Source organism: Neoarius graeffei, chromosome 6 (genome assembly GCF_027579695.1).
Source record: "Neoarius graeffei isolate fNeoGra1 chromosome 6, fNeoGra1.pri, whole genome shotgun sequence".
Classification (NCBI taxonomy): Eukaryota; Metazoa; Chordata; class Actinopteri; order Siluriformes; family Ariidae; genus Neoarius; species Neoarius graeffei.
In genome coordinates this window covers 83,230,285-83,253,100 of record NC_083574.1, presented here as the reverse complement: position 1 = coordinate 83,253,100, position 22,816 = coordinate 83,230,285, and the positions used below count along the sequence as shown (strand labels likewise).

The 22,816-nt window shown below is 44.7% G+C and overlaps 1 protein-coding gene across 1 annotated transcript in view; it reads right to left on the bottom strand.

Annotated features, from left to right (window-relative positions):
- Nucleotides 1–22,816, bottom strand: part of kirrel3b (kirre like nephrin family adhesion molecule 3b) — a 541,192-nt gene that overhangs the window by 111,305 nt on the left and 407,071 nt on the right. The window contains exon 4 of the mRNA XM_060924114.1: nucleotides 4,313–4,470. Within this exon, the coding sequence (XP_060780097.1) occupies nucleotides 4,313–4,470 (158 nt within the window). The remainder of the gene's footprint in view (nucleotides 1–4,312; nucleotides 4,471–22,816) is intronic.

Genomic DNA, 22,816 nt, shown 5'->3' with positions numbered 1-22,816 from the left:
CTGTTTAGACTGGACTGGATACAGAGCAAAGACACATATGCACTGTGCGGCAGCCTATGAAACCACTCCAAATTATCTACAAAATATATTTCTCAAACTACAGACTTTCCTGGATTGAAAGTGATGGGGAAATAATCAGTCAGTTCTCATCTGCTGGCTAAACATTTTCATTTATGTTTTTTTTATTAGGTCAATTTAAACATTTAAAAAATGTCTGCTGTAGTCTGTACAGAGTGTGTAAGCACTTTACTGTTTTCTTTTATGATGATGTCACAGTGCAGGAGCATCATGGATATTTTAAGACTCAGCATTAGCTGAATTGATTAAGCTATGGCATGTAACTATCCGTGGCGGCACGGTGGTGTAGTGGTTGGCGCTGTCGCCTCACAGCAAGAAGGTCTGGGTTTGAGCCCCGTGGCCGGCGAGGGCCTTTCTGTGTGGAGTTTGCATGTTCTCCCCGTATCCGCGTGGGTTTCCTCTGGGTGCTCTGGTTTCCCCCACAGTCCAAAGACATGCAGGTTAGGTTAACTGGTGACTCTAAATTGACCGTAGGTGTGAATGTGAGTGTGAATGGTTGTCTGTGTCTATGTGTCAGCCCTGTGATGACCTGGCGACTTGTCCAGGGTGTACCCCGCCTTTCGCCCGTAGTCAGCTGGGATAGGCTCCAGCTTGCCTGCGACCCTGTAGAACAGGATAAAGCGGCTAGAGATAATGAGATGAGATGTAACTATCCAAAAATTTAATCAAAACCCCACATTCACTGTGAGAGGAAATCCCAATTACCAAGGGTTTAGACAACTTTCGGCAGAATGACGGTCATCACCAGTGCAATTTTTAAACAGGGACCTTGCACAATGATTTGATTCATTTTCCCAGACTGCTACACATATACAAACATTCTATTATAAGAAGGAGTTTGGACAACTCCAGTTGGTAGCATTTTATAAGTGAAGGTAAAGAAGAATGGATCTGAATTCTGGTAGAAGACCAGTGTTCAGCCCTATCTGGCCATCTGCTTGTTTTGTTGACACATTTAGCAGCTGCACTCTGGATTTCCTGGGATTACTCTCCAATCACGCAGAGCTGCGGGCTAAATTGAAGGTTAACAGATGGTGCAAGTGATCACAGATGTGGTGCAAGAGGCCATCTGACACAAACCTTTCGTAAACATTCAATACATTTTGTAAAGTAAATAAATACAAGCAGCAATCAGTGTTTAATAGAAATAAAAAAAAAATGCATACTATCAGTCATATGACATGTTAGGGTGCCATGGTGGTTAGTACGGTCATCTCACAGCAAGCAGATTCTGGGTTCTAATCTGCTGGTCGACTGAGGCTACATCCACACGGCAACAAGATTTTTTTTTTTTAAATATCGCGTCCACATGGGCAACGGATCAGTAAAATATCAGATACATATGGCAACGCAACGCTTGCTGAAAACGATGCAATACACATGCCACACCACTACGTGCGCTGTAAGACGGTCCCATCGGAGACACCAGAACAATAGAAGAAGAAGTAGGACGCATGCGCATGTAACGGGTTTATTTTTTTCCACTTGCCATTGTGTGTAGTGGTGGGGAAATTCTGCGCTGGCCCTTTAAGAGCGCAGGTAGTTATGGGAACGAGGTGCTGGCCTCTTTCAGTTCGTTTTGGAAATGTAAGCGCCAATGCCACTGGACATTTGCAGCCCGTCCTCAGCAGTGTATTTGTGTCTCATTTCTTCAGAATAAAAAGACTGGTGAACAACACAATGCAACGTCTGTTACATGCATAAACCCCTTCTTCTATCCGGCGTGAAGCACTCACAGGAACAAACACACAACAAGAAGAAGAAGATGGCTGCGACTACGCGAGGAAATCGTGCCTTCTGTGTGTACAAATTAGTTTTATTAGTGTGCATAGTTTTATATAACTTAATTTTCTTATTGTGTGTGAACATTTTGAAAAGCATTTTTATATAATTTATATAACTTTTTATATTGTGTGTGAACATTTTGAAAAGCATTCTTATCCAATAAAAAAAAAAAGAAATTCAAGAAATGGTTCAGTTACTTGTTTAATTAAAAGAAAAGCTGTATACAAAAGTGAATGCAATGCAGTGGTTCATACAAAACAGTCTGTTGAAGGGTCTTCTGACCCTTTTCCCCTCTGCCTCCATTATAGTCAGGTAACTGTTGCTTTGTGTGGAAGGCTGTACTTTCTGTTCATCAAAGCAGGTGTAAATTGTCTGTCTGGCAGGTCAGTCAGGTTAATGTGTAAACAATTTCAATTTCTGTTGTTACGAATGATGTGCGCGAGAGTGCTTCTTGTTCTAGTCATGTGGTTGTGACGTCATCGTAAACAAATCTGTTCTACTCATCCAGACAACTTCGCAATGGCGCCGTTGCCAGATTTTACCACTCTGGAACCCGTTCTCAAAAGATTTCGTTTTGGGGCACCCAAAACGCCGTTGCCGTGTGGACACCAGGCCGAAATGATAAACAATTTTATCAGATTCACCTGAATCCGTTGCCATGTGGACAGGGCCTGAGTTTGCATGTTCCCCTTATGCCTGTGTGGGTTTCCTCTGGGTGCTCCAGTTTCCTCCCACAGTCCAAAGACATGTGAATTAGGTCAACTGGCTATTCTAAATTGCCCGTAGTTGTGAATGTGAGTCTGAATGATCGTCTGTCTCACAATGTTAGCCCTGAGATAGATTGGTGCAATGGATAAGTGGGACAAAAAATGAATGAATGGACATATTATTCAATTTCTTATATTCTTGAATGTTGTTGTTTGTACTGTGAATTTAGGATGTGTTCTGATCCAGTGTAGTAGTCAAGTCACTAAACCTTGCATCCAAGTCCAGTCTCGAGTCCCCAGTGTTCAAGTCTGAATCAAGTCCAAGTCATTAAAAAAAAATGTCGAGTCAAGTCCGAGTCGAGTCTGAGAACAAGACTCCAACCGCACCATTTGACGGTGGCTGTTTTAGCGCCATTAATATCAGTTTGTTCCTGAACATGACACATGAACAGGTGAATGTGCATTCTCTTTGGCAGGGAGTGTGAAGTATTCTGTCAGAGATGGTTGGGAGATGGATGTAAGTGCAGAAGGTGTGTTAATTAATACAAGTAAAGATGGTAAACAATCCAGAATGGCAGGCAAAATCATAAAACATTGAAACAGGCAATAGGTCAAGCGAGGCACAAACAGGTTATTGCAGACTTGGCAGAATCAAAGACGAGAAACAGGAAATCAGGGATCAGGAAACCAAACAAGGAAATCAGGCTTGGTAATGCATCAGCAACGCAACCCAATACTTTGCAAAGTAAGTGTGTTTTCACAGCTTTTATACAGGCATGCTGATTGCGCCTTAATCCTGTCCAGGTGTGAGTCATTTACGGCACATGCACGAGGGTTCACTTGGCACATGCACTGTCCGAATTGTGCCCAAGAGTCTATCTGATGCACACGCCAAGGCATGCAGGTATGAAACTCTTGCACAAAATAGTCCAAAAATTAATGTAGATATAAATATCTTATGCCAAATTATTATGGCATGTTACAAAAAATAAAGAAAAAAATCAGAGTCCTCATCTCCAATTTACGAGTCTGAATGCAGTTAATGCACAAGTCCGAGTCCAAGTCCTGAGTCATCAGTGCTCAAGTCCAAGTTGAGTCACGAGTCCTTAAAATTAGGGCACCAGTCAGACTCAAGTCCGAGTCCTGAACTTGAGTACTACAAGCCTGTTCTGATCTGGTCCTACACACCAGCCAGATCCCTAAGCTCCGCTACTACTGGTCGCCTGGCCCCTCCTCCTTTCCGCTCCTGCCCAGCCCACTCAAGACTGCTGTCTGTCCTGGTTCCTTGTTGGTAGAATGACCTTCCCATTGAGGTCAGAACTGCTGACTCCCTGACCATCTTCAAGCACTCTTCAGGCTGCACCTCTCCCTTGCTTCCCTGCCCACTGTGTAATCGCATAGCGGTCTTGAACAACCCAGGCTGTGTACTGTCTTGCCTGGAGTTAACTGTTGGAGCGTTATTTTTCTCCTTTGGGTTTTACTTTATCGGCTCATTTGTATGGTTGAATTGTTTTGCTTGGCTGTTTGCCAATTGTTGGTACTTCATCAGAATATTACACTTTGTCATTTGTTCATGTGGCACTGGAACCTTCTTGTCTAGAAGTTCAGCATTTCTTGAACCTGACTTTTGCACTTGTTGTACGTCACTCTGGATAAGAGCATCTGCTAAATGCCTGTAATGTAATGAAATGTTCTCTCTCCCTCTATGATAGCCTCCTGGTCAGAGCTAAATCTGTACTCACCTTCGAGTACATGGCCCCATTTAGCACCTCCCCATTTCGAATCCAGATGATGGAGGCAGCAGGCTTGGCATTGTCAGCATGACATGTCAGGTTGAGTGGGTCTCCAGCTCTCAGGCTCACCACAGGGCCTCCATCAATAACTGGGTTATCTGGTGGAACTGCATCAGGGAAAAAGAAAGAATATCATGCATGTCAGTGAGTGGCAGAGCTCTGGGGGATATCCATCTGCTCAACTCAGCTCTAGTCAACAGTATTTGTCATGTTACCAAAAAACTAGCAAGCTCAAAGTGCTCTGAAGATGTTATTCACATGGCCAAAAACTTAGTGATTGTTGCAAAGCACTCACACTGGAGACTCCTTCCATAAATGCAAAATAAACCTCTCCTCACAGAAAGCTTCACCATATCAATTTTCTTTGTTAAATAACAACACAAATTTATTCAGTTTATTTATTTATTTATTTATTGGGTTTAGTCTATGTGAATCATCCCCAGGAATTAATTATTAATGTAAAATTTATAACATATTAAAACAAGCGTATTAATATAAAGCTGTAATTTGCAGCTGTCCTACTGTCAGGGGTGTTGCCATGGAAAATTAATCAACACCCTCAGACCAATCAGATTCAAGATTTCAAAAGCACTGTAGTGTACATGGTTTTGATACAACAGTAAAATATGTATGTGACACACAGAATGAATCCTTATCTCTTGATTATGATCATGGAGGAAGCCATGGCCTAATGGTTAGAGAAGTAGCTTTTGTTTCAACTCTCTGGACCAGCAGGAATGGCTGAAGCACCCTTGAGCAAGGCACCTAACCCCCAACTGCTCCCCTATGCTGCTCTGGGTATGTTGTACATCGCTCTGGATAAGAGCTTCTGCTAAATACCTGTAATATAATGACTATCCCATGATATTAAAGCAATATCCTCTGTGGGATATGTTTTACCAACACTGCACTCCAAGAAAAAAAAAATCCCAAGAGTGTTCCAATAGTTAATGGTTCTTAGATTCCATAAGGGGTTGATCAATGGAATCCTTTATGATAGGGAAACATCCTGTTGTTGTGTTTAAAGCCCTTTACATACGAAATCTGTTATTGTGTGAGTGTGGCAGTGGGGGCATGGCCAAGCGGTGGTCTGTGAATGGAGGGCGGAGTCAGGGAAGGTAAGTGGTGGAATCACTGCACCTGATGGGAATTAACCTGTGTTTGTGTGTCTTCCCCAGTGACCACACCCTTTAAAAGGAGAGAGAGAGAGCAGAGAAAGGGAGCTCTCTCCCCAACCCGAAGACTTGTGTGTGTGCGTGTGTGGCTGGGAGAGTGTGAAAGGCTTAGCTGAAAAGCTGAAAATAGAGTTTTGAGAACTCAGTTCTGGCCTGCCGTGCTTCTGTGCTCCACCCACCTGGTCAGATACAACAGTGGTGCTGAAACCCAGGATGGAGTGCAGAAGGGAACAGCCACATGGAGTCCTCCCCCTTCAAGGACCTGGTCCATGCCCTCGCCATGGCCCAAGAGAGCCAGCACCAGGCGCTGATTGCCCTCCGGAAGGAGCAGGAACAACGGTTTGAAGCCCTGGTGCTGGCACAACAGGAAGATCGCCAGGCATTCCGGCACCTGCTTGCGTCAGCGGGGTCCACGATCACCGCTGCCGCGGACCCTCCCCACCTCACCCTAACAAAGATGGGTCCACATGATGACCCCAAAGCCTTCCTCACTCTTTTTAAGCAGGCAGCAGAGGCATGGGGTTGGCCGGTGGAACAGCACGTGGCACGGCTCCTCCCCCTGCTAGCGGGCGAGGTGCAGCTGGCCACACTACAGCTCCCCGCCAACAGACGGCTGGTCTATGCGGACCTCCACAGGGCTGTCCTCCAACGCGTGGGTCGCACCCTGGAACAGCAACGGCAGCGCTTCTGCACGCTGCGCCTGGAGGAGGTTGGCCGGCCGTTCACATTTGGCCAGCAACTCTGGGATGCTTGCCGGCGGTGGCTGAGGGCTGACAACCGTGACGCAGAGGAAATCATCGATCTGGTGGTGCTGGAACAATTCGTCACCCGACTTCCAGAAGGAACAGTAGAGTGGGTCCAGTGCCATCACCCGGCGTCGCTGGATCAGGCCATCGAGCTGGCGGAGGACCATATGACGGCCGTTCCGATGGCAGGACAGCATGTCTCCCCTTCTCCTCTCGCTTCTCTCTCTCCCTCTCCCTCTGTTCCTTGTCCTTGCCCCATTCCCCCACCACAGAGGTGGGGGCCGGCTCCACCCCAGCCGGCCCGCTGTACCCGCGGTGCCCTATCATTTCCTACTTCCTTGTCTATGTCTCCCCCCCTCAGGTGAGTGATCTCCAGAACACTGATGGAGGGAGAGAGCCTGGGCCAGTATGCTGGCGCTGCAGGGAACCGGAGCACCTCCAGCATCAGTGCTCGGCGATGGAGGTGGGCACGGTGGTCGGGATCCCTGACGTGCCAGGGACCGCCCTTGATCAGGCTGGAGCGTATCGCATACCGGTGAGTATCCAAGGGGATACATATCAGGCTTTGGTAGACTCCGGCTGTCATCAGACCTCAATCCACCAAAGCCTGGTGCAAGACGAGGCATTGGGAAGAGCACAGTTGGTGAAGGTGTTGTGTGTGCACAGGGATGTTCACAACTACCCTTTAGTGTCAGTCCACATTCTATTTCGAGGGGAAAAATTTAGAGTAAAGGCGGCGGTTAATCCTTGCCTTACCCACTCGATAATTCTGGGGACTGATTGGCTGGGATTTTGGGAATTAATGATGCATTTAGTATAGAGTGGGGCCTGCCATAGTTCAGCGGGGGGAGGTCCTGGAGTGGCATCGGCAGGAGCAGCTGTCACAGAGCCATCTACATCATCACCGCGTCATAGTGAGGAGCAGCATGCTCCTCCTCCCTCTCTCGGGGATTCCCTCACGGATTTCCCATTAGAGCAGTCGCGAGACGAGACTCTGCGGCATGCGTTTGACCAAGTGAGAGTAATCGATGGTCAAACTCTCCACCCAAATGCCACCCCGTCCTTTCCCTATTTTTCCATTATTAAGGATAGGTTATACCGAGTGACGCAGGACACTCAGACTAAGGAACCAATAACACAACTTTTAATCCCAAAGAGCTGCCGGGAATGTATATTCCCGGCGGCTCACTTTAATCCTATAGCCGGACACTTGGGGCAGGATAAGACACTAGCCCAAATGGCCCAGTTCTATTGCCCAGGGATTCACGGCGATGTCCATAGGTGGTGTACGGTGTGCCGCGAATGCCAGTTAGTAAATCCCACGGCCATTCCAAAAGCGCCTTTGCACCCTCTGCCATTAATCGACACCCCGTTTGAAAGAATTGGGATGGATCTCATTGGGCCATTAGATCAGTCAACATGAAGATAACGCTTTATTTTAGTTCTGGTGGACTATGCAACGAGATATCCAGAAGCAGTGCCTCTTCGCAATATCTCAGCACGTAGTATTGCAGAAGCACTCTTCCGCATCATCTCCTGAGTCAGAATCCCCAAAGAGATTCTGACTGATCAAGGCACTACATTTATGTCACACACACTGCACGAACTGTATGGGTTACTGGAAATTAAGCCTATCCGCACCAGCGTTTATCACCCACAAACGGATGGCTTAGTCGAACGGTTTAATTGCACCCTCAAAACATAATTAGAAAATTTGTAAGCAAAGACACACGCAACTGGGATAAAAGGCTCGAGCCCCTGTTATTCGCAATGCGAGAGGTCCCGCAAGCCTCCACGGGGTTCTCCCCATTCGAATTATTATACGGGCGTAAGCCACGTGGCATTCTGGATGTGCTACGGGAAAACTGGGAGGAGGGACCTTCAACCAGTAAAAATGAAATTCGATGTGTTATTGACCTGCGCGCCAAACTCCACACAGTCACGCACCTAACCCAGGAGAATTTGCGGCAGGCCCAAGAACGTCAAGTCCGCCTGTACGACAGCGGCACGCGCCTTAGGGAATTCACACTGGGAGATAAAGTACTCGTGTTGTTGCTCACGTCGAGCTCCAAATTGATCGCCCCTTTGAGGTCACACGGCGAGTCGGGGATATCGACTATGAGGTGAGGCGAACGGACACAGGTGGGGCGTTACAGATTTACCACCTAAATCTACTAAAACTTTGGAATGTTGGGCTGCATCACGTCTCTTTTGAGAGAGGTGTCTTCCTGTTTCTGAACATTTATTTTATTCAAGTAAAGGCTATTTATAGCAAATTTTGGTGATACAGAGGGAACTCCATATCCGTTGATTTGCTGAAGCATATAAGCATGACCCTACAATTCCCACACACCCTGCTTACAGATGCCATTAACCACACACACCTGCTTTCACTTTCATTTATTAGTTAGTTTGTCTTACATTTGTCTTTATTTTCCAGAAGTGGCCCTTACATATATTATGTTCTCATGCCTGGTGTTTTTTTTTTTTTTTTGCTTTTTTTCTGCTTTGAATATTCTGTGTAAATAAAAGGTTTCCGCACTTGCATCCATCTCTGCGCCTCAACCAGGATAACATAGTGGAAATGTCAGAATCCCATTCATTCAAGAGAGAGACCCTAACATTTATTCCAGTATATTGTTATAGCTGTTTTATATTATTCATTGTGCAAATTGTTACTCTCACTCAGGATCTTTCTACTTTCTTCTTCTTCTTCTTCTTCTTCTTCATGTTTTTAGGATGCTATTTCTCCCTCAGTTTTCCACCAATCATCACCAAATTTCACATGCAGAATACAACCCTGATTCCAAAAAAGTTGGGACAAAGTACAAATTGTGAATAGAAACGGAATGCAATGATGTGGAAGTTTCAAAATTCCATATTTTATTCAGAATAGAAAATAGATGACATATCAAATGTTTAAACTGAGAAAATGTATCATTTAAAGAGAAAAATTAGGTGATTTTAAATTTCATGACAACAACACATCTCAAAAAAGTTGGGACAAAGCCATGTTTACCACTGTGAGACATCCCCTTTTCTCTTTACGTAAACGTCTGTAAACGTCTGGGGACTGAGGAGACAAGTTGCTCAAGTTTAGGGATAGGAATGTTAACCCATTCTTGTCTAATGTAGGATTCTAGTTGCTCAACTGTCTTAGGTCTTTTTTGTCATATCTTCCGTTTTATGATGCACCAAATGTTTTCTATGGGTGAAAGATCTGGACTGCAGGCTGGCCAGTTCAGTACCCGGACCCTTCTTCTATGCAGCCATGATGCTGTAATTGATGCAGTGTGTGGTTTGGCATTGTCATGTTGGAAAATGCAAGGTCTTCCCTGAAAGAGATGTCGTCTGGATGGGAGCGTATGTTGCTCTAGAACCTGGATATACCTTTCAGCATTGATGGTGTCTTTCCAGATGTGTAAGCTGCCCATGCCACATGCACTAATGCAACCCCATACCATCAGAGATGCAGGCTTCTGAACTGAGTGCTGATAACAACTTGGGTCGTCCTTCTCCTCTTTAGTCCGAATGACACAGCGTCCCTGATTTCCATAAAGAACTTCAAATTTTGATTCGTCTGACCACAGAATAGTTTTCCACTTTGCCACAGTCCATTTTAAATGAGCCTTGGCCCAGAGAAGACGTCTGCGCTTCTGGATCATGTTTAGATACGGCTTCTTCTTTGAACCATAGAGTTTTAGCTGGCAACGGCAGATGGCACAGTGAATTGTGTTCACAGATAATGTTCTCTGGAAATATTCCTGAGCCCACTTTGTGATTTCCAATACAGAAGCATGCCTGTATGTGATGCAGTGCCGTCTAAGGGCCCGAAGATCACGGGCACCCAGTATGGTTTTCCGGCCTTGACCCTTACGCACAGAGATTCTTCCAGATTCTTTGAATCTTTTGATGATATTATGCACTGTAGATGATGATATGTTCAAACTCTTTGCAATTTTACACTGTCGAACTCCTTTCTGATATTGCTCCACTATTTGTCGGTGCAGAATTAGGGGGATTGGTGATCCTCTTCCCATCTTTACTTTTGAGAGCTGCTGCCACTCCAAGATGCTCTTTTTATACCCAGTCATGTTAATGACCTATTGCCAATTGACCTAATGAGTTGCAATTTGGTCCTCCAGCTGTTCCTTTTTTGTGCCTTTAACTTTTCCAGCCTCTTATTGCCCCTGTCCCAACTTTTTTGAGATGTGTTGCTGTCATGAAATTTCAAATGAGCCAATATTTGGCATGAAATTTCAAAATGTCTCACTTTCGACATTTGATATGTTTTCTATGTTCTATTGTGAATACAATATCAGTTTTTGAGATTTGTAAATTATTGAATTCCATTTTTATTTACAATTTGTACTTTGTCCCAACTTTTTTGGAATTGGGGTTGTACATCTGGGCTGAATTAAATTGCAATGACTTTTGGTGCTGATCTGGATCACCATACCAGAATGATCCATGAAAAATGGACCTTTTGCCTCACTATGTGTCATTCTCTATCTCTTACCATTCCGGATTTATAGGGTATGGTGACCAGACGTCCCAGTTTGTAAGAGCTCACACAAATCACTGTGACTATAGTCACACCCCCTATCTAGTTATTTGTTACTGCCATCGATGTCATTGTGTGTAGTTTATAAATGAAACTTTATCAAAGGTATGCATGCATGTACATGAAAAACAAGCTTTATGGAAGGTTTGGTTTCAGCTATCCGTGTTAGATCCTGGAATGTATCCATGCAAATATTTTTTGCTTGTTGTTTTGAGTTTGGTTGGCACAATGGTGTAGTGGTTAGCACTGTTGCCTCACAACAAGAAGGTTCTGGGTTCAAGCCCAGCAGCTGACGGGGGCCTTTCTGTGTGGAGTTTGCATGTTCTCCTCGTGTCTGCGTGGGTTTCCTCCGGGTGCACCGGTTTCCCCCACAGTCCAAAGACATGCCGGTTAGGTTAATTGGAGGCTCTAAATTGACCATAGGTATGAGGGTGAATGGTTGTTTGTCTCTGTGTCAGCCCTGCGATGACCTGGCGACTTGTCCAGGGTGTACCCCACCTCTCACCCATAGTCAGCTGGGATAGGCTCCAGCTTGCCTGCGACCCTGCACAGGATAAGAGCTTATGGATAATGGATGGATGGATGTTTTGAGTTTGCTGGTGGTTGCTTTACATTGAGACCATATGTGTAGTGCCGTCACAATATCACGACATCTTTTATGTCACGACTGGACATGACATGTAAATCTGACAGTTACCGTACGAGTCCCACTGGATCCAGAACAAAATATTTCCATAAATGGTACTCGGTTACCAGGGGATAGATTAATGTTTTAACTTTGTCAAGTTGCTCCCATTCCTACACGACACCATTACAGTATAATGGAAAATTTATGGTTTTCACTGTGAGTGGGAATGAAGTATTACATAGATTCTTTAAGTGCTTCAACCGAGTCTGGGTGACTTGGGATTCTAGAGTTAACCTTGTTCAATTTAAAAGTGTGTTGCTGGCAGTAAGTTATTTTGACTTATTAGTGAAGAGCAATATAATCCTATTAAGGAACATACTCACAAAACTGCATTAAGTTTTAAAAGTAGATTCAGAATTATATATAATATATTCTATCATTTTGTCAGAAATCTCAAATGGCCCATTTATGTTGAAACCAGATTTTTTGGTCAAAAACTTGATTCTGAGCTGTTTTGGGGTGTTATTGCTTTCCGGGCAAATAAATTCTCAGCTTTCATACTGTGTCGATAATATTGTGGGATTGAAACAATAAATATAGATTGGAGGCTCTCAAAGACAGGATGATGAGTTTATCTGCAGAAACTGATGAGCTGTGCATTATCTCTCACTCTTTCTCACTCTCTATTCCTCTTTCCCTCTTGTCTCCCCGTCTCTTAAGTGAACAAGTGTGTGTGCCAAAGAATATGGCTAAAAAGTATCATTTCTCCTAATATTGACAAATCAGTAATAAGGTTTTCCCTTGCAGAAAGCTATCGCCAATGTACGATTTGCAATATATATTATTCGACCCTGTAGAACAGGATAAAGCGGCTACAGATAATGAGATGAGATGAGAGAATGAACAGAGTCTCTGTTGTGAGCTGATACACATACAGATATGAATAGGACCTGCATTATTTGTTTGTTTTAAAGAAAGACTGGCAGAAAGTTCAGAGGCATTTGATTGAGACTAGAGGTGTGCATGGTGAGGATTCTGTGGGAGAAAAAAACAAACTAAAAATTCACATGTTTGAGGTTTCATTCAGTTCATATATGAAGCTTGCTGAACAACAACAACAAAAAAAGACTGCCTTTATTAACAAACATGAATGATGCATTCACAGCATTTACTCAGTTATCCTTAGTAAATGCCTGGTCAAGGTTGAGGTGGTTTAAACAATGCCAGGATCAGACTCCATGAATTCAGCCCGATTATGACACAGTTTTGTCATGGCTGATAAACTTCCAGTGGCGGACACAAATATGGATGTTGGGAATGACGAACAGGCCTTGTACTATGACATAATTCGAACGCCAGCAATATGACATCTAGGACGCCCCACGGCACCCTGACGAAAAATCTAGCATGTCAGAATGTTTTGTATTTTCTCGCCTAGTTTGGCAACTCCTACGATGTGTTCCTTGATAGATGTGATTAATAATTTCTTAACCTTTCTCCAGACAACACATGAGGACGTTAATGATGAGTGGTCAAGGTCAAACTTGTAGTGTTGCCAGTCTCCCAACCAAGACATAAGAATTTATGGCACCATGGTTGCCTAAATTGTGTAGTCTGATCCCAGCATTAGATTATTAGTTGGTTTATTTATTTATGAAATATCTATACTTTTAAAGGAAGGCTGTCTGCCTCTCTGTCTGTTCACCTATGCAAATTGACATGGCTGGACACACATACTCCATACTTTGCACATGGATTGGTGACATCCCAGAGGGGCCCAAGACAACATTTTTCAATTTTCCAAAACATGGGATTAGTGCTAATCCAACATACTATTCATTTCCTGTAGGCTACATGCTCACACTAAGACACTGTGCTAATCCAAGACACTATCATTTCCCATAGGCTACATGCTCATGCTAACGCAGCCTCGGCGGGGAATCCCCTCCCTGACTCGCCTGAGGGTTTCGATTGTACGGGACCTCACAATCAGTGCTCCTCCCCAGAGATGTCCACTAGGGCCGAGTCTACATCACTGAAGAGATGTGGGGAGTCATTTATGTCATTTTGACAGAACATGGTGAAAACATATATATCACGTGTGTCCACTCAACTCTCCACTGGGCCATTCAGAGGAAATCAGGTTCAGGCAATAACTACTCCTCTTCTTCTTCATGTTCCTTCTTCTGGTCGAGGGTGGGATGTGATGAAATGCCATTCTTTCCGATTTTGTGTTTTTCGTACTGCCTCTATGTAAGTCATGCCAGTCCATTCCCTGATGTTCATAACCCATGATATTCTGGGCCAGGCTTGACCTCGCCTGCTGTTTATCTGGCCTTCCAGTAGAATATAACGGAGGCTGTCATGTCTAACTACTGTATATGACCAAAGTACTTGAGTTTTCTCTCTTTAAGTACTTCCAGAAGCATTCACTTAGCATCTACCCTCTTCAGCACATCCTCATTTGTTACTTTTTCAGTCCAAGAAATCTTATTCATCTGTCTGTAAGCCCATATCTCAAAGGCCTCAAGTCTTTTTTGCATTTGGTTATTTATTGTCCATGTTTCAGCTCCATAAAAAAGTGTAGACCAAACAGAAGACTTCAATAAACTCTTTCTTGTTTCTAAGCCAATTCTATGTGAAATAAATTTTGTTAAAGACACCTCTTGCTATTTCTATTCTCCTTGCTATTTCTTTCTCACATTTGGCATCTGCGGTTATGAGTTGACCCAGGTACACAAATTTCTCTACCTGCTCAATGTCGGTTCCATCTATCTGTACGTCTACTTTAGGATTATCTGTCTTTTTACTGATCACCATTGTCTTAATTTTCTTTGTGTTTATTTTAATACCAAAGTCTTTTCCTATCTCATTAACTTGGCCTACTATTTTTTGCAGTTGTTCCTGGTTTTCTGCCAATAACACGGTGTCATCTGCATATCTAAGATTTGTCTGTGAAGATTCTCAATCATCCAGGTCATAGTAAACTGTGGGTGGTAGAAAAGGGCAACTGGACTTGCTTGAAGATTCTTGAAAACGTTTCACCTCTCGTCCAAAAGGCTTCCTCAGTTCTGTCTGACTAATAGGGAGTATCAGATATTTATCCTCTCCTGGCTCAGAATCAGAATCAGAATTCTGATGACCAGCTCATCTAAGGTGTCACTGAGGCATCATGTTGGTGTGGGTCGCTGGAGGCTGGGTGTGGATGGCGAGTCATTAGGGTGATCAAAGGATTGCCCGTTAGGGTGATCAATGGCAATCTGACTCTCTCTGTCCTCCTGTGAGTCCCCGAAAACAGCTGGGTCCTGGCGTACACCCAGCCGTCTGGGAAGAGTGTCCAAGACCACCTTGTAGATGGTTGACAAATGATGTCTTAGACCCCCACCTCTGTTCAGTGATGGCCGTTCCAGGTTTACAAAAATGGCTTCTTTGACTCCTCGCTCATACCAACGATCCTCTCTGGCTAAAATGCGTACGTCACAATCCCGAAATGAGTGTCCTTCATTGTTAAGATGAATGTAGACAGCCGAGTCCTGGCCTGAGGAGCTGGCTCTCCTGTGTTGGGCCAAGCGCCTGTATAGCGGTTGCTTCGTCTCCCCAATATACGAATTTGTGCAATTCTCACTGCACTGAATTGCATACACTACGTTGTCCTGTTTGTGTCTGGGTATTCTGTCCTTAGGGTGGACCAGTTTCTGCTTCAGGGTGTTATTGGGTCTGAAATGTACTGGAATGTTGTGTTTGTAGAAAATCCTCCTGAGTTTCTCAGATAGACCAGAAATGTAGGGAATGACAATGTTCTTGTGTTTGTTCCTGTTATCATCCTTGTCAGTTATGTTCCTTTTTATGCTCTTTAGGAAAGCCCAGTTGGGATAACCGCAATTCTGAAGTGCTTTCTTGATATGGTTCTGCTCCTTCTCTTTTCCCTCTAATGTTGTAGGAATGTTCTGAGCCCTGTGTTGCAAGGTCCTAATGACCCCCAATTTATGTTCCAGTGGGTGGTGAGAGTCGAAAAGTAGGTACTGGTCCGTGTGTGTGGGTTTCCGGTAGACCTCGATACTAAGGCTTCTGTCTTGTCTAATGTGTACATCACAATCCAAGAAGGCTAGATTATTCCCACTGACATCCTCCCGAGTGAAGTTGATGTTGCTATCCACTGCATTGATGTGTTTCGAGAAAGCTTCCACCTCCTGGATTTTGATTTTAACCCAAGTATCATCCACGTATCTAAACCAATGGCTGGGAGCAACTCCTGCAAAAGTGGTCAAAGCTATATGTTCCACTTCCTCCATGTATAAATTAGCCACAATAGGGGACACTGGTGATCCCATGGCGCATCCATGCTTCTGTCGGTAGAAACTTTCATTAAACTGGAAATAAGTGGTAGTCAGGCAGAGGTCAAGCAGGGTGCAAATCTGATCCGTGGTGAGTTTCGTTCTATCCAGTAAGGAGCTATCCTGAAGGAGTCGTTTTCTTACAGATTCGACTGCTTCTGTGGTGGGAATGCAGGTGAACAGAGAAGTGACATCGTAGGAAACCATGGTTTCATCTGAATCTAGTTTGAGGTCTGCAACTTTAGAAGCAAAATCTTGGGAATTTTTGACATGATATGGTGTATTCCCAACCAGAGGAGCCAAGATTGTGGCTAGGTGTTTAGCAATGTTATATGTGACCGAGTTTATACTGCTGATAATAGGTCTGAGAGGAGCTCCTTCTTTGTGAATCTTGGGGAGTCCGTATATGAGAGGCACGGCTTCCCCAGGGTACAATCTGTAGTAAAGAGCTCGGTTGATGGCTTGGTCCTTTTCTAGTTGTTGCAAGCAGCTAACAACTTTCTTTTTGTAACCACTTGTGGGGTCCCTCCTCAATGTTTCATAAGTGGTTGTATCACTGAGGAGACTGGTCATCCTGGAGTGGTAGTCCGCTGTGTTTAGCACCACAGTGCATCTCCCTTTGTCAGCAGGAAGGATGGTGATGTTCCGGTCTCTTTGAAGCACTGTAAGAGCCCTCCTTTCTTGGCTGGTGAGGTTGGAGGGGGGTGCTTTCGCACTGGATAGAGCAGCTGATATCTTCAGTCTAAGTTGTTCTGACTCCGTGTTGGTCAGGTTGTTGTTCCTGATGGCTGTCTCTGTGGCTGTGATGAGTTCTACTACCGGTATCCGCTCAGGTGAAACTGCAAAGTTAAGACCCTTGGATAAGACATCTCTCTCTGGTTGGGTGAGTACCCTGTTGGATAAGTTCTTCACCCATTTCTCTTCTATGTCCGGTTGTGTAGCCTGGTCAGATTTCTTCCTCCAAGTCAGACCTTCTGTCTTGCCAGAGGAGGTGGTTTTAGACAGCAATTTTTGAAATTTGCGCATCTGACGTTCCTTACCTTTGGTGTGTTGTGAAAGCTGTGCCTTCTCAGTGAGATCAGAGACTCGTTCCAAAACTTCACTGGGAAGAAGGGCTGTCAACTCCTCAAACCTCAGTTTAGTCTTGTTCTGGAGAGCATCGATGGTGAAATGTACTTGTCTCACTCTCTCATTGAGAAGCCACTTCTGGGCTTTCTGCAGGATTATCTCAGCTCTGTGTCCTTTAACCGTTGAAAATAGGCGTAGGCTAGTGGGGATAATGTTGGTTTGTCGGCATCTCAGGTTAAAACGCAGGTGGTTTCTGTAGTCTGCCAGTTTTCTGGAACACTTCTCATACTCCCGCACCAGTCGAAGGGTTCTCATCCCAAAATGCGTGGAAACATGTCTGTGAAGATTCTCAATCATCCAGGTCATAGTAAACTGTGGGTGGTAGAAAAGGGCAACTGGACTTGCTTGAAGATTCTTGAAAACGTTTCACCTCTCGTCCAAAAGGCTTCCTCAGTTCTGTCTGACTAATAGGGAGTATCAGATATTTATCCTCTCCTGGCTCAGAATCAGAATCAGAATTCTGATGACCAGCTCATCTAAGGTGTCACTGAGGCATCATGTTGGTGTGGGTCGCTGGAGGCTGGGTGTGGATGGCGAGTCATTAGGGTGATCAAAGGATTGCCCGTTAGGGTGATCAATGGCAATCTGACTCTCTCTGTCCTCCTGTGAGTCCCCGAAAACAGCTGGGTCCTGGCGTACACCCAGCCGTCTGGGAAGAGTGTCCAAGACCACCTTGTAGATGGTTGACAAATGATGTCTTAGACCCCCACCTCTGTTCAGTGATGGCCGTTCCAGGTTTACAAAAATGGCTTCTTTGACTCCTCGCTCATACCAACGATCCTCTCTGGCTAAAATGCGTACGTCACAATCCCGAAATGAGTGTCCTTCATTGTTAAGATGAATGTAGACAGCCGAGTCCTGGCCTGAGGAGCTGGCTCTCCTGTGTTGGGCCAAGCGCCTGTATAGCGGTTGCTTCGTCTCCCCAATATACGAATTTGTGCAATTCTCACTGCACTGAATTGCATACACTACGTTGTCCTGTTTGTGTCTGGGTATTCTGTCCTTAGGGTGGACCAGTTTCTGCTTCAGGGTGTTATTGGGTCTGAAATGTACTGGAATGTTGTGTTTGTAGAAAATCCTCCTGAGTTTCTCAGATAGACCAGAAATGTAGGGAATGACAATGTTCTTGCGTTTGTTCCTGTTATCATCCTTGTCAGTTATGTTCCTTTTTATGCTCTTTAGGAAAGCCCAGTTGGGATAACCGCAATTCTGAAGTGCTTTCTTGATATGGTTCTGCTCCTTCTCTTTTCCCTCTAATGTTGTAGGAATGTTCTGAGCCCTGTGTTGCAAGGTCCTAATGACCCCCAATTTATGTTCCAGTGGGTGGTGAGAGTCGAAAAGTAGGTACTGGTCCGTGTGTGTGGGTTTCCGGTAGACCTCGATACTAAGGCTTCTGTCTTGTCTAATGTGTACATCAGCTCTTTACTACAGATTGTACCCTGGGGAAGCCGTGCCTCTCATATACGGACTCCCCAAGATTCACAAAGAAGGAGCTCCTCTCAGACCTATTATCAGCAGTATAAACTCGGTCACATATAACATTGCTAAACACCTAGCCACAATCTTGGCTCCTCTGGTTGGGAATACACCATATCATGTCAAAAATTCCCAAGATTTTGCTTCTAAAGTTGCAGACCTCAAACTAGATTCAGATGAAACCATGGTTTCCTACGATGTCACTTCTCTGTTCACCTGCATTCCCACCACAGAAGCAGTCGAATCTGTAAGAAAACGACTCCTTCAGGATAGCTCCTTACTGGATAGAACGAAACTCACCACGGATCAGATTTGCACCCTGCTTGACCTCTGCCTGACTACCACTTATTTCCAGTTTAATGAAAGTTTCTACCGACAGAAGCATGGATGCGCCATGGGATCACCAGTGTCCCCTATTGTGGCTAATTTATACATGGAGGAAGTGGAACATATAGCTTTGACCACTTTTGCAGGAGTTGCTCCCAGCCATTGGTTTAGATACGTGGATGATACTTGGGTTAAAATCAAAATCCAGGAGGTGGAAGCTTTCTCGAAACACATCAATGCAGTGGATAGCAACATCAACTTCACTCGGGAGGATGTCAGTGGGAATAATCTAGCCTTCTTGGATTGTGATGTACACATTAGACAAGACAGAAGCCTTAGTATCGAGGTCTACCGGAAACCCACACACACGGACCAGTACCTACTTTTCGACTCTCACCACCCACTGGAACATAAATTGGGGGTCATTAGGACCTTGCAACACAGGGCTCAGAACATTCCTACAACATTAGAGGGAAAAGAGAAGGAGCAGAACCATATCAAGAAAGCACTTCAGAATTGCGGTTATCCCAACTGGGCTTTCCTAAAGAGCATAAAAAGGAACATAACTGACAAGGATGATAACAGGAACAAACGCAAGAACATTGTCATTCCCTACATTTCTGGTCTATCTGAGAAACTCAGGAGGATTTTCTACAAACACAACATTCCAGTACATTTCAGACCCAATAACACCCTGAAGCAGAAACTGGTCCACCCTAAGGACAGAATACCCAGACACAAACAGGACAACGTAGTGTATGCAATTCAGTGCAGTGAGAATTGCACAAATTCGTATATTGGGGAGACGAAGCAACCGCTATACAGGCGCTTGGCCCAACACAGGAGAGCCAGCTCCTCAGGCCAGGACTCGGCTGTCTACATTCATCTTAACAATGAAGGACACTCATTTCGGGATTGTGACGTACGCATTTTAGCCAGAGAGGATCGTTGGTATGAGCGAGGAGTCAAAGAAGCCATTTTTGTAAACCTGGAACGGCCATCACTGAACAGAGGTGGGGGTCTAAGACATCATTTGTCAACCATCTACAAGGTGGTCTTGGACACTCTTCCCAGACGGCTGGGTGTACGCCAGGACCCAGCTGTTTTCGGGGACTCACAGGAGGACAGAGAGAGTCAGATTGCCATTGATCACCCTAACGGGCAATCCTTTGATCACCCTAATGACTCGCCATCCACACCCAGCCTCCAGCGACCCACACCAACATGATGCCTCAGTGACACCTTAGATGAGCTGGTCATCAGAATTCTGATTCTGATTCTGAGCCAGGAGAGGATAAATATCTGATACTCCCTATTAGTCAGACAGAACTGAGGAAGCCTTTTGGACGAGAGGTGAAACGTTTTCAAGAATCTTCAAGCAAGTCCAGTTGCCCTTTTCTACCACCCACAGCATATCTAAGATTATTTAAAGTTGTACCACCAATATTAATTCCTCCAAAATGTTCAATGCTTCGGAAGATCACTTCTGTGTCCAAGTTGAACAAACAAGGAGACAAGACACAACCTTGACGCACTCCCTTTTTTATAAGTATTTCTTCTGACAGACCATTCTGCATTCTTATACATGCCCATTGCTTCCAAAATAAATTTCTCATCGAGCTTAGATATTTTCGTTTCATTCCAATAGCTTCAAGGCACTGCATCAGTTTTGTATGTTGTACCCGGTCAAATGCCTTTTCATAATCTATCAAACATCCATACACATTTTCATACATGTCAAGTTATACGGTTTCCCCGTATTTTGTACAGAAAAATGCAATTTTTTGGCTAATACAGCATACACTGATTTTCATATGAGAAAATTACATTTTGTATCAGAGATTTTTTCCGTTACTCCGAGAAAATTTTCTTAGCATCCACCATTTATTTTTTTCAAACATGCATGCCCAGTGAAACGGAACTATTATCGATTTATGTGGTTTTATAGTTGCACATGGTTTTCGCGGTCATTTGTAGTTGAGCAGTCTTCGTGTGCACATCAAATTTGACAAATTTTATCTTTTAAAAATGGCATCTGGAAATGCAATGGCAAAGAGAAAACATGCTGGAACTGAAAAATATCTGAAGGAATGGGAAACTCTGGATGGAGAGGACAAAGGATGGATCCAGGCATCTTCGAATGGCCCCCAATATTCATTATGTGCAGAAAGCACATTAAAGTGGCAGCTTCAGGTTTTTATGACCTGAAATTGCATTTCCAAACCAAGGCACATAAAGACTGCGTCGTTAAATGCAAGACCTTCAAGTCTATGTAGCAGCATTTTGGTGCAAGTACATTGGCACGGACTGCCCAGACTTCTGTGACGGCTGCATAAGTTATGTTCCGCCTATTTCTTGTGGAACACAACGTCCCCCCGACTGTGGCTGACCATTTTTCGCAGCTAGGAAAAAAAAAAATGTTTCCCGATTCAAAGACTGCACAGGTAAGCATTTGTGGGGTTTTATTTATTTACAACCCCGATTCCAAAAAAGTTGGGACAAAGTACAAATTGTAAATAAAAATGGAATGCAATGATGTGGAAGTTTCAAAATTCCATATTTTATTCAGAATAGAACATAGATGACATATCAAATGTTTAAACTGAGAAAATGTATCATTTAAAGAGAAAAATTAGGTGATTTTAAATTTCATGACAACAACACATCTCAAAAAAGTTGGGACAAGGCCATGTTTACCACTGTGAGACATCCCCTTTTCTCTTTACAACAGTCTGTAAACGTCTGGGGACTGAGGAGACAAGTTGCTCAAGTTTAGGGATAGGAATGTTAACCCATTCTTGTCTAATGTAGGATTCTAGTTGTTCAACTATCTTAGGTCTTTTTTGTCGTATCTTCCGTTTTATGATGTGCCAAATGTTTTCTATGGGTGAAAGATCTGGACTGCAGGCTGGCCAGTTCAGTACCCGGACCCTTCTTCTACGCAGCCATGATGCTGTAATTGATGCAGTATGTGGTTTGGCATTGTCATGTTGGAAAATGCAAGGTCTTCCCTGAAAGAGACGTCGTCTGGATGGGAGCATATGTTGCTCTAGAACCTGGATATACCTTTCAGCATTGATGGTGTCTTTCCAGATGTGTAAGCTGCCCATGCCACACGCACTAATGCAGCCCCATACCATCAGAGATGCAGGCTTCTGAACTGAGCGCTGATAACAACTTGGGTCATCCTTCTCCTCTTTAGTCCGAATGACACGGCGTCCCTGATTTCCATAAAGAACTTCAAATTTTGATTCGTCTGACCACAGAACAGTTTTCCACTTTGCCACAGTCCATTTTAAATGAGCCTTGGCCCAGAGAAGACGTCTGTGCTTCTGGATCATTGTAACGACCCTACGTGTGGGTGGAGCACAGAGGACGGCAGGACAGAGATCAGGTTTTATCAACTGGCTTTATTGCCACACTTTTCAGTCTAGCAATACTTCTTACACAGACACACACACAACTGGCGTCTGGTTCAGGGTTGCGCCCCTCTGCTCTCGCTCTCCCTCCTGATATAGGGCGCAGTCACTGGGAAGACACACAAACAGGTTAATTGCTCTCAGGTGACGTGATTCTGCCACTTACCTTCCCTGACTCCGCCCTCCTGTCACAGACCGGCGCTTGACCACGCCCCCGCTGCCACATACCCCCACCGCCCGACTCAGGCCGGGCGGCCGTCCGGCCTGCAGCCGACTCCCCCCCCCCTTGACGGGAGAGGAAGTCCGCCACGACCATCTGCGCCCCCGGCCTGTGGACCACCTTGAAATTAAAGGGTTGGAGCGCCAGATACCAACGGGTGATCCGCGCGTTGGCATCCTTCATGCGGTGGAGCCACTGGAGGGGCGCGTGGTCCGAACAGAGGGTGAAAGGGCGCCCCAGCAGGTAGTACCGGAGGGCGAGAACCGCCCACTTGATGGCCAGACACTCTTTCTCTATGGTGCTGTAGCGCCCCTCACGCACCGACAGCTTCCTGCTGATATACAGGACAGGGCGGTCCTCCCCCTCCACCTCCTGGGACAAAACCGCCCCCAGCCCTCTGTCCGACGCATCGGTCTGCAACATAAAAGGGAGAGAA